This window comes from Grammomys surdaster, unplaced genomic scaffold, assembly GCF_004785775.1.
Source record: "Grammomys surdaster isolate TR1022 unplaced genomic scaffold, NIH_TR_1.0 66, whole genome shotgun sequence".
NCBI classification, from domain to species: Eukaryota; Metazoa; Chordata; class Mammalia; order Rodentia; family Muridae; genus Grammomys; species Grammomys surdaster.
In genome coordinates this window covers 14,620,061-14,636,454 of record NW_021604568.1, presented here as the reverse complement: position 1 = coordinate 14,636,454, position 16,394 = coordinate 14,620,061, and the positions used below count along the sequence as shown (strand labels likewise).

The 16,394-nt window shown below is 46.0% G+C and overlaps 1 protein-coding gene across 4 annotated transcripts in view; it reads right to left on the bottom strand.

Moving 5' to 3' along the window:
• Acsl5 (acyl-CoA synthetase long chain family member 5) overlaps positions 1 to 16,394 on the bottom strand; it is a 45,393-nt gene that overhangs the window by 23,593 nt on the left and 5,406 nt on the right. For all 4 annotated transcript variants that reach the window (XM_028773022.1, XM_028773048.1, XM_028773031.1 and 1 more), the window contains exon 2: positions 3,307 to 3,491. In XM_028773022.1, coding sequence (XP_028628855.1) covers positions 3,307 to 3,462 — 156 coding nt within the window. In that variant the 5' untranslated portion in view covers positions 3,463 to 3,491. The remainder of the gene's footprint in view (positions 1 to 3,306; positions 3,492 to 16,394) is intronic.

Genomic DNA, 16,394 nt, shown 5'->3' with positions numbered 1-16,394 from the left:
ATCCCCTTATCCTCTCTGGCTCTTCCTATTCCCACCTCTTCCTCTCCCAAAATTCTTTCTTTCATGTCTTTTTTTTTTTTTTAAGCTCAGAATGTATATAAACTGAGGACAGAATCTATATAAACTGACTCCATCGTCGGGTTAAGGGGAAGCCTTTTTTTTTTTTTTTAATTGTAGATGAAAGAACAGCCAGAGGCATCTGGAAGCATCCAGAGCAGAGAGCCAGATAGATGGCCTTGGCCTTTAGACTCGACCTGGCTGTGAGAGGATCAGAGCAGGGAGGGAGGAACCTGGAGAGAGATGAGAGACAAGACAGAGACAGAGAGCATATAAAGATAGGCTTCTACGGAGGTGAGTAGTGGCGGGAAGGAAGCCCATGAGCTGGAGCAAGTCTGGAGTAAGAGGCGCTAGGACCCTAGCATACGGTGCGGTTTGAAAGGTGTGCTAGGGCCCTGCGACTGTAAGGGATCCTGGAGGCCTCGCTTGGACTTTGGTATGCTAATTGATGCTAATAAGTATTACAGGCAGCCACGCGTTTTCCTGCCAGTGAGAAGCGTGAGTGGCTCCTTTGTTGGAGGCAAACTGGCTTCACAGGTTCGGGAGGAATGCTTGCCTTTTGTCTCCTACATTCCAGGACTACCTTTTGGAGTTGGAGGAAATGGAATTTCCCTGGGACCTGAATCCCAGATGTGAGTGAAGAACAACAACCCAGTGGGTTGTGGGTAATTGCCAGTGGCTACATCACCGAATTCCCGAGCACACCTCGGCTTCCAACTGTTGACAGTTCCCTCAGGGGAGGCAGAGCACAGCACCATGAGCCCCTCCTTCTTTCACACTCAATTTTAAAACTCAATATTTTTATTTACTTATTGCGTGCATTGCGTATGACGTATGGAGTTCAGAAGGCAACCTGGAGGGGGTTCTCCTTTCCTCCACTGTGGGCCCTGTTAGGTCTCAAACCTGGGACAAATGGATGATATCTACCCTATCAAAGCAGGCCTGTCACCCATGCTCTCCCAGCACCCCTCAGTCCCCATCCGTTACAGGCTTTGGCTGGCACTCTCTGCCCCCTAACCTAAATTTCTCCAGCCCAGCAGCTGGGCTGCTCTTCCTGGTGCCCTTCCCTATATTATCCAGCCATTTGGCTACCAGACCATTTTCCTCTACCCCTTACCCTCCTGGCCTCTTGGTCTGGCTCTTCCCTCTCCCCTCTCCACACCTCCTCACGTGGCCCAACTTGGGGTCATTTTTTCTCTGGACTCTCCCAGATGTCCTTGCCTCTGGCCCTGCTTTCCCTTCTTCGTACAATAAACTTCTTCCACCACGCCTAGGAAGCAGTTACGCCCCTCCTATTATTTCTTTTCTCGTTCATCTGGTGCTGGAACCGGGGATTGATATATAGGAGTTTCCTTCCTAGGGACTTGGCCTCTCTGAACCAAGCTGCTGCTTTGACTCTCCTAAGGTATGTATGGATCATTTGTTTTGGCTGGCTCCTGCCGTCCCATCAAATTTCACCCCAAATTCTAGAGTCCACCTTCTCAGCTACTCCTCCCCTCACACACTCTAACAATTCCTTGACAGATGTGTTTCTCCAGCTCCCTGAGCGAGCCTTCTACACCGTCCTAAGGCACCCGCCTGGACACTCTCAGCTCTGGGCTGCTTTACCAAATCCCCTTTCCATGGCCTCTCATCTCTCTAGCCTCCCCATAGAAACTGCAGTCCCATCCTTCTGCTCTCAGCTTCCTCCTTCCTTTTTTAAGTCTTCCCTCCCCCTCCCTCTCCCTCTCTCCCCCCTCCCTGCCCCCTCCCTCCTCCTTCCCTTCCCCTCCCCTGTTCAGGCCCCAGGGGGATTGAGCTCAAGGAGTGAGCACCTTTTACCCAGTGAGCTATCTCAGCAGCTTCCAGTCAATGTCTTAAACCTAAAGTTGTGATATAGTCATATTATATTTTACACGTTCATATTCATGCAAGTACATGTGTGTGAATGTCTGTGTGTATGTTCATGTGTGAGTATTTGTGTGTACTCCTGTGTATGTGAAGAGAGAACTATAACTCATAACCACAGAGAGCTCATGACACTTGAATTTCACTGATGTCAGAACTGGGTGCCGTGCTTTTACGGACATTTTTAAATTAAAGTAATGTATTGTGTTGGAATACTGTGTAGGTGTCGTCCCATGGCGTGTGCATGGGAGGGAGAGGGCTGCTCTGAGGCTGGTTCTCCTTCCGGCTTTCCACAGCTTCTGGGCATTGAGTTCAGGTCTCCAGCCTGCAGGGCAAGCATCTTAATCCACTGAACATTTCACTAGACTCTCGGAGTCTTGCCTGGTGCTTTTTACTGTACACAGTTCTGATATTTATTTACGTGTTGCTGGTGCTCTCACTCTCTAACAGCATTAAGTGGACGCCAGCTCCAGATGCATGTGGGCCATCCAACCTCCACAATTCACTGCCTGCCCCTTACCGAGGGTCCCTTGCTTCATGGGAATCAAAAAAGGAGTGGGAAGGAAATGATAGACACAGAAGGGGAGGAGCCTAGATGACTGAGGAGACTTCCCTGAGAATAAGATGCATCGGTGAAGGGGGTGTGGAAGGTGGAAAGGTCAAGATGCAAGTGTCAGTCAGTTTAGAAGAAGGCTGAAGGCTGGTGGCTTACAAATGGAGTGGGCGAGGGAGGTTGTGGAATGGGGCAGGGGTGTCCGTCAACTGGCCATAGAGAAGGACGCTCTTTTCTCTGAAGGGGGAACTGGATGAAAGTGGATGGTGCTTGCCACTTGTGGAGGCTGAGGGAAGGAAAGGCTGGGGACTTTATCTCAGAGATCAGAAGGAAGCTGAGCATCTTGCTGAAAGCCAAAGGAATCTGCCTGGTTCAACTTCCACCAGTGTTCAATATTAACTGAAACTCAGAACTCAAGAAAACTGCTTCTCTGCCATTCTCAGACACTGGATGCTTCCAGGAAGCTGGTCTCCTAGGAAGGTGTCTTTATAAACAATTTACCTAGTTAAACAGTCTGCCTAGTTATTTACAAACAATTTACCTGGTTAAGGATTTGAAAGCCATCTTAACTCTCTCCTTAGTTTACACCTCGTAGAAAGTGGAGTCGTTAGCAACCCCATGATCTAGACCACCACCATAGAATACTGGTTTTATTTTGTTTCAAGGAAAATTTGCTAGAAAAAGACATTTCTTTACATTTGCAGATTAAAGGGTCACTTCCCTAGTTCTCTCCTTCCTATGCCCCCCCCCCCCCAGGTTTTGAATTGCAGTTTGTGCTCAGTCAAGGCTGACAAACTGAAGGCCATTACCTCAATCCCCACAGACTGGTTGTCCAAGTCAATGAGCGGTAAGACTGGCTGAGGTCTGTTGATCAGCCACAGGAAGATGGCCGTTCCAAATGTCAGGAGGCAGATCAGGGCCGGGGTCGGAAGTGGGGAAAACAAGAAGTTAAAAATAAAAAGCATCTTTGTGAATACCAACAGGAAATTCAGACCTTAAAAAACAAAAAGAAAAACAAAGAAAAAGTTAGAGGAAGTGGGTGTATTTTTATGTTTTATTTTATGTTTTACTCTGTTTATAGAGATGCACACATGTTTCTCTCTCTCTCTCTCTCTCTCTCTCTCTCTCTCTCTCTCTCTCTCTCCCTCTTTCTCTGAACAGATCTGGGCCTCTCTAGAATTTCTTATGCTGTTTACCTTAGCAATGTTGAAAATAATGGAAGCGGTCTCCACCCCAGCCACTTGACCGTCCTCACACAGGGCAGAAGGGATCAAAGAAGACAAGTTAATCATTTCCCAATTACGAGAACCAATTGCCTCTTTGTTTGTGGCCTACAGAGCCTAGAAGGCCACTTTGCCACCTAGCATAGCAGCGGAGAGTGCGTAGACAGCTTCCGCTGCTCAGGCAGAGTCCAGCTCCTCCGCCTGGGCTCCCCTGGCATAAACTAAACAGACAGGACCGCTACAGAGGTGACGTCACAGCTTTCACAAATCAATCATCCTGGACGAAAGACGTTTCCTGCCGGCCAGATAGCCCCCCCTTGTGCTTATTACTTTCTGTCCCGAAGCACCAAGAGGGTAACTAAGAGTAACTACAATGCAAGCTCCTGTGTCCAGTATCCCGCATCCCCTTGTCAGAAGCCCCGGGGAACCATTTCTCCTGAGATCAACACTGGAGGTCCAGAGGAAGGCTGTCAAGAATGTACTCAGCACGATGAACAAATAGGATTTGGGCCAGGAAAGGCTCTTGAAGGAACTGAAGCACACAAGCTTCCTCTCACGTAGCTTTTTATAGCATTTCCAGCTACCTCTAAGTGAGCCAGCTTTTCTGTCTGTCCTTTCATAAGTTTCAGACTCGGATAGGTTAGTAGCGGCCAACGAGTACCGATTATGCCCAGCACTGAGCCGAGGTGCGTACCAGCGTCAGTACCAAAGTACTATTTCACAGAAGAGATCACGGAGCTTCTAAGGGAGGCCGTGACGGTTCCGAGTCCACACGCTGGACACGTCCTTCTCTCGGAAGAGCTATCATACATCATACACCTAGTTCTTATTGTTTCTAGGCTCAGGAACCAAATATCTGGGGCCTTACAGATCACAGCAAATGAAGTCCCAGATCTGCATTCTTCAAACTTGACTGCAACACACAGCAGGGCAGCATCTCAGAGTCCAGCCCAATGGATCCTACTCAAAATCAAAGGGGCAAAACAAGCCCAATAAAAAGTCTTGTCAGGTCAGGAGCTTAGCTATGCTTAGAGTTTTGTGTTGGCATCTGGAACCTTCTTCGATAAAGGCAATTCTTCATTCCAGTCCAAAATAGCCTTAAGACATCAGAGAGGAGTGGTTTTGGGGGAGGTTGGGAGGGGAGCAAGAACAAATGCAAGAAAGAATTCCAGGTCCCTGTTCTCATGGCCAGTCCCTTGCCTAACTATAGGGTGGCTACTTTCCATTTTATGGAAGAGAACTAAACTCCAGAGGCTGAGACAGCAGTTCTGAAATGCCATCCTTTCTACACTGAATCCAGGGGTAGAAAATAAGAGACAGAAGTCAGGTATTACCCAAGCTGGGGAAGCTGGGGTGTGAAACACTAGGGAGCAGTCGTGATTCTCTGTCAAGGTTCTGACAGCTGGCCTTGTACAGCCATGAGGGAGGGGACTCCAGGAGCCAAAGTGTGTAAGAACAGCCAGGTAGGTCACCATCTTTAGAACAGCTGTTCCAACCCAGGACGAAAGGGAGATGGCCCCAGGAAAACTGGCTTTGGCAGCAAGTAGCAGAGCCAGTTAGAATCTAGTTAGTACTTGCTGCTACCTGCCTCTTAGTCCTCTCCTGGGCAGGAGCATGGCTGTTAGCCAAACTGGATTTTATCACCTGGGTTTTCTACCTTTGCCCCAAGCTCTCCTGCAAATAACAGATCCTTACCTGGCCTCCTGCAACAGTGGGAACAAAACTGAGGCACCAAGAATGTTGCCTTCTCCTCTAGAGGGCAAGCTGACATTAAATGAAAGATTTACCAACTCTGTCTTCAAAGCAGGGTCTGAAGATGAAGTTTCTGTTCAGTGGTGGTGAGTGTGTTGGAGTGCAAAGGATGGAAAGGCCAGTGGCCTGGTAGGTAACCCACTGGGAGAAAGGAGACTGGAAATCCTTGGCTAGTCTCAAGAGAGGCAAATGCTGCCAATCACAGCTAATTGTTACCACATAGTCACATGGGCCCAGAGTCACTAAGTTGTCAATTTTTTCCTCCTTAGATAACCCAGAAGACTAGATATCATTAAAAAAAAAGAAAAGAAATAAATAAAGAAAGAAAAAAACAGAAAAAGAAAAATTCAGTTTCAGTGATTAGGAAGCTTTAGAAGAAAGTAATAAGAACATAATCTACTGTGATTTGAACCACGGTCTGACTGTATTTGGCTAGTCCTTCCAGACACACTTTGATCATACTGCCTACAAAGAGAGTGAGTCTGTCCACGGCACTACAGACATTGGCCAGAGTTACACATTTGAAGAGAATGGGAGGACCTTAGGTATGCTGCCAAGGGACTGAGTGAGCTGAAGGGACTGGAGGCTCTGTGTATCCGCCAGCAGAAACGGCTTCCTTGCTGACTAAGTTCCCAGCTCAAGAAGATTCACGGAATTTTAACATGTAACTATTCGGGAGCAAGTCAAGTTAATCATGTTCTTGCTATATAAGTTCCATCCCTGAACCCATGTAAAAATCAGGTTATGGTGGCACATACTTATAATCCTAACACTAGAGAGGCAGAGATGGGCTGGTCCCTGGAGCTCACTGCCCAGCTAGGCTACCTTCATCACCAAGCTTTAGGTTCCAGCCTCAAAAGATGAGGTGGCTGTCTCCTGAGAAACCATGCCTGAAGTTCATGTCGCCTGTGCACACCTGTGTGTATGTGCTCTCCCACATGTATTGAATAGTCACATGCACACTCATATATGCACATTTGGGTTGAAACCTCACTGGATGCCAATGCCAAGGTTACCATTCTGGCATTTAGAATCTACAAACAGGGGGTGGGGACATCTTCATGGAGATGGGGGTAGGGAGGAGGTATGGGTGTGGAACAGTCGGAGGGTGGACTGGGGAGCGGGGAATAAAATCTGGAGTGTAAATAAATTAATAAAAAATTAAATTTAAAAATAATAATAATAAATCTACAAACAGCCCCAGACATGCTCAGATAAACTGGGGAAAGCTACCTCTCTTCTTATCTTGGGTCCTGTGTGTGCACTTGGGATCCAGTCCCCTCTGGAATCCCCCGTGAGCACTGGTGTGGTGGCATTTGTTCTTTATATTAATGTCATACCTCTGTGGGGGGGAAATTGTGCAAGGGAGAATTGCAATCATGGTAACAAAATGAAAAAAAAAAGGGAAGAGATGTTCTACTGTGCCTGGGAGATTCAGCTTCAGACCACCTAGAACACAGAGAGGGAACCACATTATACCTGAGGGCGCCCCAACTGGACAGTTTCCTCTACTTTTGGACCTGGTGACAGCAACATGTCTCTACCCACATCCCAGCATGAACATGTCTCACTTGTGCTGGGGCTGCAAGCCATGGGCAAAGCTACTCACTTCCTAGCTTCTAAGTGTTCATGTCTAGGATGTTAACTGAAACACAAGCCCTGCCTGCAGACCTCCGAACAAGCTCCCTGGACCAATGTTGCTTACATTTCGCCCCTCTGTGGAGTCAGGACAATATTTATTCATTACGTTTCAATTGATTTGAATGAAGATCTTGAGGGACTCTCTCTACAGTATCAGTCAAGCAGCAGGTCGTTTGCTGTTGTGAATCTCTTGGGTTAACTCTATAGGTTAATTATTTTTCCCTTCATTAGTCTCTTTCTTGCAAAATATATTTTTGTGCAGAGGTCTGGGTTCGATTACTAACATCACAAAATAATTTTTGAGATTAAATGAATAATAGGTTGTATCTTGGGGTCTGGAGAGATGGCTCAGTGGTTAAGAGTGTGTTCTGTCCTTGTGGATGACCCAAGTTTCTTCCTTGCACCTACAGGGTTTGGAAGGCCTCACAACCACCTTTGAGTCCAGCTCCAGGGATCTGATGCCCTCTTCGGGCCTCTGCAGGCGCCACCTGCACACACATAGCATTCACTCACAAGGCCGAACACACATCCATAGATAAGATCATAATTCTAACCTGATTGTTTAAAGACTGTTTGTTTCACCTCCATTCTGTTTAGAACGTCACCTGTCAGCTGGGTCTCACCTATGTACCTGCTCATCTCATTGCCTGTAGCTCCTCCCAGGTCCAACAGGCCTGTGCACTGCTCGAAACCATGCCTGCTCGCCCTCCTGAATGCTGCTTTTTCCTCAGGGACCACTTTCTCTGCTAATACTGGTCACCGTCTGAAACAGATACCAGCCCCTTGTAATCCACTGTCCCTGCTGAGTTAATCTCCTTATAGGAACAGGGGCTTTTGTTTTGTTCTGTGCCTACAGTAACTATACCATGCCAAACTTCTAGTAAACTCTAAACTAACTAACTACTCTTCCAGTTTAGGATAAGTCACTCTGGTCAGGTACCACCCTGGCACATACCCGTAATAATCCAAGCATTTAGTAAACCAAAGCAAGAGGATTACAAGTTCAAGACTAGCCTGGGCTGTATAGTGAGACACTGGTTTTTGTTTGTTTGTTTTGTTTTGTTTTTTAAGAACAAACAACAACAACAACAAACTGGGTTGGAAACAAAGCTGCACAAGTCTGAAAACCTAAATTAAATCCTAGATGGTACATTAAAAAAATAAAATAAAAAAGAATGCTAGGTATGGCTGTGCATGTGTGTGCTCACAGTCCTAGTGCTAAGGAGACAAAAGCAGGTGGGTCCCCACAGTTGAAAGGTAAGCCACCCCAGTCCACTTAGTGAGCTTCAGCTTGGTGAGAGACTGTGTCACAAAAATAAATAGATAGATGATAGATAGATAGATAGATAGATAGATAGATAGAGGATAGACAGACAGACAGACCAAACAAAAATGCCAAGGGGGCAAGGAGGAGATTCTCCCTCCAATGAGAAGCCCATACCCATGTCTTTGGTATTTTTCATCTGTCCCCTAATTCTAGTACTCAAATCTGTACTCCAACTCTTCTTTCTAATAAAAAAGAGTAAAATAAAACAAGATACAAAGTATATGGTAGTTGAGTAACGACACCTGAGGTTATCTTCTGGCTTCCACATGCACACACAACACACACACACACACACACACACCTCACTTCAGCCAACCTTAAGAAGAATCCTCTCACATCGATATTTTGGTAAAGTAACTAGCTAGAGTATGAAGCTGGTGGAAGGGGTGTCTTTATAATACACTTGGAAACCAGTTACACCGAGTCTCTTTTTCCAGGCTCAAAGGAACTGGAAAGAAGGGATCTGTGATTTACTGTCCGTACAAAATCTAGCCGACAATCACTGCCTTGCCGGAGCCTTAGGAATTGTAGAAGATAGGGCAAGCTATCTTTGTTTTCTATGCCTGGAGAACTCATTATTTACCATGAAATAATGATTTATGAATATTTGTATTTATGATATGTGTAATATAATAAATGATAAATAAAAACAAAAATGATATTCTTAACTACAAACTTTTAAATTATGCATTCCAGAAAGTGACCAGGTTCATTTAGATTTAATTGATTTCTCTGTTCTCTTGTGACATGTATGGACTTATCCAGTCAGTGGTAAGTGAAAGCTTATTAGAATGGAGACCAGCCCCCACCCCTACCCCGAGTTCTCATACCCAATTAGTTAACACATCATCCCATACTGTGGTCTGATTATTTTGTCTCCTAGAGACTATGTCACATGCCTTATAACTCCCGAGGACTCCAAAGGGGTCATTAGGATGCTGAGTTTTGACCTGGGCTTCCCATTTCTAATTCAGCCTCTATTGTTATTTCCCTTCATTTCCGCCCACCTTCAACTCAGGAGGAGGACTACCTTCTCAGTTCTCAACCATAGAGTCTATATTTCCAGAAAAAGTAATGGCTAAAGGTTAAAAGGGTATTGCAAGCCAATAGTATCATTAGTGTATCTAAAAGGATGGCATAGCCTCTTCAGTAATGTGAATGAAGGTGAGTTCTATTTCCAGAGCTGGTAACTGACTGAGAGATGTCTCAAGGAAAAGGTAAAGTTGCATGTGACTGTAGGAAACAGACACAGGAGGATTCTGGGGATTTGACTGTCCACAGTATAGCTGAATCAGTAAGGTCCAGTTTCAATGAGGGACCCTGCCTCAGGTATCACATATCACACACAGCATGTGGCATCATTCTCACTAAAAACAAGACAAAACTTGATGATGTATGCTCATGAGACAGAGTCAGGAAGAGAGTTGGAGCCCAGGAGTTGGAGACCAGCCTGGGCAGCATAGTGATTCACTATCTCAAACAGCGAAAGCTGAAAAACTTGCAAGAAAATAGAGTCCATTAGTACTGTTTACTTTTGTAATTGTGACACAATCCAATAAGGTGGCCAAACGAACAAGCCCACCAGGAAGCCAACGTTTCCCATATTTCATACAAATAACTAATTTAAAATTCGTGGAAAATGCCAGGAGGTGGTAGTGAATACCTTTAATCCCAGCACTTGGGAGGCAGAGGCAGGCAGATCTCTGAGTTCCAGGTTAGCCTGGTCTACAGAGTGAGTTCCAGGACAGTCAGGGCTACACAGAGAGACCCTGTCTCAAAAGAAGCAACATGGAAAATATAACATTTACAGGAGTAAATGTAAATGTTCAGGGCTGGGCTACGGCTCAAAGGGTGAAGACACATTTACAACCAAGCTGACAGCTTGAGAGTAAACCCGGGAAACCACATGGTGGAAGGAGAGAAAAGACTCCCAGAAGACATCACCTGGCCTCCCCTGTGTACGAGGTGTGTGAGAGTGTGCTCACAAACATAACAAATGTAATCAAGTTTAAACAAGGATACAACTGAAGATCCGAGTCAGAGAAGAGAGCCTGAGAGTGAAGACACGCCTGAGATAGCCGAGACCTGTCTCCTTAAGTCTGTCCATCTGCCACAACTCCCAGACCAACTCGGCTGGCCTAGTCATCTGACAGCTATTTGTAAAAACTCCCAGACAAGTGAAATTCACAGAGTCCAAAGAGTTCTGAAAAAAAGACAAACAAACAAACAAAACAATGGGATAGGGCACAAATGTCCACATCTGAATATTCTCAGTGAGCTCTGAAAGTTTTCTAGTTGTTACTGAGTATACACATCTATTTAGTAAAATAATCACAAAACATACTCAGTGGGCATTTTAAATATATACCAAATAGCACTTCAGGTCAAAATACATTTTCTCTACTTATACTAAACACACTGGGATAACGGGCTAGCCACTCAGAAAATCAAGAAAGCTGATTATGACTTACTCCCATAAAAGAAGTTAGAGATGGATCAAACATAACAAAATGAAAAGCATAAATATGCAGGAGAGACTATTACAGAGACATGAATTAAACCATTAGTGGAAAAGACTCAAGAAGGGCATGTAAACTAAAATCCAGAAATGAAAACAATGACAAGCTCAATTACATAAAACTTTTAAAAGTGTGTGCCTTGTCAGAAGGTAACACAGAGAAAGTATAAAACCCTGAATATAGGCCAAGAGCTAACTCCTCCCACTAAACACTCAGAAGCCAGATAAAGACAAAGGAAACAAGGGCGGAGGCAGCAAGACCAAGACCCGTGTGTGCCGCAAAAGAGTCCCGAAGCTGGGAGCAAGGCATTGAATTTCGGTTGGGTGCCATCATGACCATGTGTGCGGCAAAACAAGAGTCCTGAGGCTGGGAGCAAGACATTCATTGGCAGTTAGGCTTTTCAAAACACACATACACAGACACACAGAGACACAGACACAGACACAGACACAGACACAGACACACACACACACACACACACACACACAAAGTGCCTGCTTGTCTCCCATTAAACCAGCACAAACAGAGTACAAAAGGAAAGTTAATTGAAGAATATAAATTTGAGGCAACCTCTTAAGAGGAGAAGTTGCCCTTTGCCACAATTTAAATGTTTGCCCTTTGCCCAAGTGATTCTACCACCAATTTATTCGATAGAAAAATATCAGCTCAGCAGTGGGCATTGCCTGAAGTACAGCCTAAAGGATTTGGGCGAGCTTGTTTCCTGGCGTGCTGTCTTCTCTACCCAGGACAGGTAACTCATCCCCTGGGTGGCTTCTTGTCTATAAAATGGCACTAACATCTCCCTAATCAGCCTGTTGCTGTGATGTAAAGTCTAATTAAATGTATGTGTACAGTGTGAGAGCTATGCCCACCCAGTCTTAGATACTAGGCTTAACATCGTTAAAGCCAAAGGGTTGTTTCAAATACAAAAGTCCAGAAAAGTTTGCCTGTTTAGGTTGGTTAACCAAACAAGAGCACTTCCATACCATGGAAGTGTTTGTAGCAAACAGATTCAAATGTATTGATATGAAGGCAGCGCCAGGATCTACCACCCAATAGAATATGCAGTGACAGACCTGAAGGCACTGGTGTTTCTGAATGAATGCTCTCCATAGCAAAGACAGATGGAAGTAAAGAAATTAGAAGACTTTCCCAGAAAGTTTTAGGAATCAGATCATTCAGTCAAAGGCTTTTAAAGGATCCAACAATAGATCCGGTAATTATTATTGATACTGAAGGTACAGCTGTGAAGTCTTGCCTTCGTCGAATTGTTATTTTGTGTGTATAGCTGGGGGTTGGGCATAGAGACAGGGTCTTATAATGTAGTCCAGGCTGGCCTTGAACTCACAGTTATGATTCAGCCTCCTGAGAGCTAGGATTACAAGCATGGGTGAGTGCCTAGCCAAGTGGGCTTGCTGTCCACTGAAGAGTCCAACAACAAGTCTGGAGTACTGTGCAGATCACTATAGCATGACAGAACACTGGGGACTGGGCTCCACAGGAAGGGCCAAGCTCTGATGGGGAGGATGGAGTAGCTCCTTCTGGGAAGGAAATACTGGCATATATTGCTTAATCTGAAACTTGTATTTTATCTACAGATTAATACATACAACAATTATCCTGCCTCTGACTCAGGCAGCTGATGTAGAACGCTCCACCCCCAGATCAGTGCAGTGTCTATGGACACACCTGGGGACACCACAGCCTCCCAGCTTTGCTTCTATCAGTGTGGCTCTCCCTCCTCAAAACAGCATTCCACGGGAGCCTTTTCCAGTGCGTGAAGGAAGCATGCCTTAACCACTGAGTGAGAAACACAGCCTGAAACTGCAGCTCTAGGGATGGAAACTTTTTTCATTCATCTCCCCAGTAGATAAGAATCCAGAACAAAGGTGGAGTCACAGGAGCTATGAATATTACTCCAAGCAGCTGAGAATGGTTGCTGTGACCTCTGAGCCAGTAGATAATGTCCCAGCCACTAAGCAGCGCATGGGCTTTCAGGCCACTACCTCACAGTAGCCACGTAATAAGGCAGAGATCTGCTCTTAGGTGTTCTGAAACACACACACACACACACACTCCGACGTCCTCAGGCAGTCATGAAAAGGGCATCTTAAATTCTTCACGAAGGTCTTCAAGCAGAAGAGGACAACATCATAAAGGGAAGTCCTATTAAAAACTCACAGAAAAATCCACCTTGATTGTCTAAGTGATTAAGAGGGGGGAAAGCAAGAACAAGGACCAAGAAGAACCTCCCACTTCCCACTCCCTCTTTAGCACAACTGCTAGGGTGTGTGTGATGGCTCGAAGCCATAAGACACCTCCCGTATGAAAGCACACTGTAAATAAACCACAAGAGCTGTCAAAAAGATCCAGAGCTTAACCAGACAGGAAAAGCAATGGGTCCAGGAACCCAGGGAGTTGTGATGACTTCTTCTTGGTTGATTTTCAGCAAGGCTCCTGTAACTCAGTGACCATCACTGTGATGGGCTGTGAGAGCTCCATGTAGAGGCCATGCGGAGGCCATCCTAGCCTTTAGAGTCCAGTACACCCAGCACAGACCCCAAGGTAAAGTGGGACCCCACTGAGACTATGTCACCCCTTTCTTTTGCTCAAGCACACACATGCTCTGAGAAGAGCAACCAGAGGGAGGAGTCTGTTGAAGAACACTCACTGCAGAATCAGTCTCAAAAGGAACACAGTGTATGCCTAGCCTCGAGTCTGCCGGATCCTTCTTGAGAGTTGAAACGAAATAGTTTTCCAACATGAATGAGGCCGAGGCAGAGTCCCAAGCATCAGGTATGCTCTACAATTCAAACTCACGATTACCAGGTACTTAGAACACCCAGCACAGAGAAACTATACTTCAGCTACTAGGAGATGAGGCCATTTTCCCAGGGAGCTCTGTTGAGGTGTGTCCAAATGTTGGCTCTTGTAGGTATCCAAAAGGATGAGTGGTGACAAGTATGTTTATTTGCCCTGTGGCACCTTTGTTTCTATGTTCACTTTTGAGAAAACTAAGGATGTAGCTAGTTGGCTGCATGCTGGGTTGGCAGCATAAAGCTCCTGGGTTTGATTCCCCAACAGGAAAGAAAACAGCGTTAGCGCTAAACCCCTTCACACCAGCAATCTGGAGGTAGGTAGAGGTAGGAGGATCTGAAGGTCAAATCCAAGGACATCCTCTGTTACATGGTGAGCTTGGGACCAGCCTGGGGTACTCGACGGCCTATCTCAAAACAAACAAAAACAAACAACAAAACAAAGCAAAACACCAAGGTTAAATAAAAACAGAAGACTCCAACAAGACATAAAATAACCAGAGAGATAAACGATCAAGGGACTGTTTGCCCCTAGTGTGTCCTATGTTGATTGACAGTAGAGTACACACCTCCTTCCCTCTGCAGCATTACAGGTCTCTCCGACATGGAAAAACAAAGCAAAAGCCAAGCAGAATGGTTCCAGGTGTGGAATGAGCATCCCAGGACGACAAAGAACAGGCCCTGTAGATGAGCCAGCCCCTTGGGTCACTACAGCCCCTCATATGTGTGATCCTTGATCCTGTGTCCTTACTGTTGACAGTCTCTTTTCCAGGTGCAAGCACAGATGGCGATCTACCCAGAGGAGCTCATGGACGGAAGGACTCCCACACACTCTCTTCAAACCAGGGTTGCGATCACCCAGCCTATCAGAGCATCTTTCCCAATCCTTATCTGTGTCTTATCAATTGTCCTCCCGAATAAGCGTTAGCATCTCAGTAGGAGGGAGGAGAAGAAAGTCGAAGAGTGGCCAGAGATAGGAATGGGAAGACTACAGCCAGTAGAGGAATGAAATGATATTTTTTGAATAATATGGATCATATATAGCAGCATCCTGTGTGACATTTCATGTAGGTGTGTGGGACCATGAAAGGTAGCCTAGCTCCTGGTTGAGCTAAGGCTAGAAACCTCAGTAACCCTGAAGGGCCTGAGCCTCAGACTTCCTCATCCCTGGAGCAGTGTCCTGGTGTCTGGGGCTTCCCTACAGCCCAACACCTGCCTGGCGAGAGCGACAAACTTCCTCCTGGAGCAGTCCAGCCCTGTGGCTGAGCAGATGCGGGTCCCCTTAACCCTACATATGTGTCTAATACATATTGTCCACCTTCACCCATAACACTCTCCCCTCACCCTCTCATTCCCGCTGCCACCTGGGAAATGGTATTTCTGATGAACAATAAAGATAAAGACTCTGGGAAGGATTGGTGGGTGGCACCATGTCAGGTGCTCTTAAGAGGCTGCCACTGCACCACTAGACAGACCCAGTCACTCGGGGTATGGTGCTGACAGGTCTTGGCCAGTTGAGCCAAGTGGTATTTAATAAGACAATCATTGTTAATTCAAATACCAACAGCCTATTAACTCAGTCCCTTAGGATATTTGCAGAGCCACACACAGGGTGGTGGCAGGAAGTGACAAATCCCACCGGCATGCAGGTTGATAGGGGTAACCTTGATCTACTGTTCTGATTCAAATAATCACAGTCCAGTGGCCCCACCCTACAGAAAAAGATGACAAGGAGAACACCCCCCGCCCCCAAGGGCAGCTGCAGCTTCTTGCTGACCAAGTTAATTTTCAGAGAACAAGTTAAGCAAAGGCAGTATCTCATCCGTCCCCTAGATTTGATAAGAGGGTCTGTAAAAAGATAGAATGGACAAAGTGCTGGGCCGTCATCACTCCTGCTTGATAACAAGTGGATGACGCAAGAGATTGTGAAAGGGGCCTTCCTGCTGTGTTCGCTGCAGACTCGGCTCTCACACTACCTGACTGGACCAATGGTCAAGCATCAGCAGATCTGAAGTGCAAGCAGCAAGCTCGACTGCCAAGACTCTCCTGGGCAGAGGCAAACCTCCAAGGTCACGGCTTTTCTAGACTTCAGAGCAGATCTATCATTTACTGGATGGGTGGCCTCAGGGACAGTTACTCAACATCACTGCAAATCTGCTGCTTTCCGCTGTGCCTGGCAAAATGCTCTCATGCCCAGTGCTTTATTGGGCATGTGGCAAGTCCTAAGGGCATGGCTCAGTCAGTAGAGTCTTTGATGCACAAGCCAGAGGACCTAAGAGAGATTCTCAAATCCCAGGTCTGAGAAAACAAAAGGCAGGTGTTGTGTCACGTGTTTACAATGTCAACTCTGGGTGGGTGGGGAACAGTATACTGCTGGACCTCACTCGGTCTCCTTGTTGAGATCTGGGCTGATGAGAACCTCTGATCTCAAAAAGAAGGTGGGGAAAACCTGAAAAAGAACCCAAGAGGATGTCCTCAGAATGCAGGTGCATGTGTACACATGTACACACACACGCCTGCACAAACTTCCCTGCACACACACCTGCATACATGTTTACCTGCACACTTGCACACATGTTTACCTGCACACACACCTGCATACATGTTTACCTGCACACA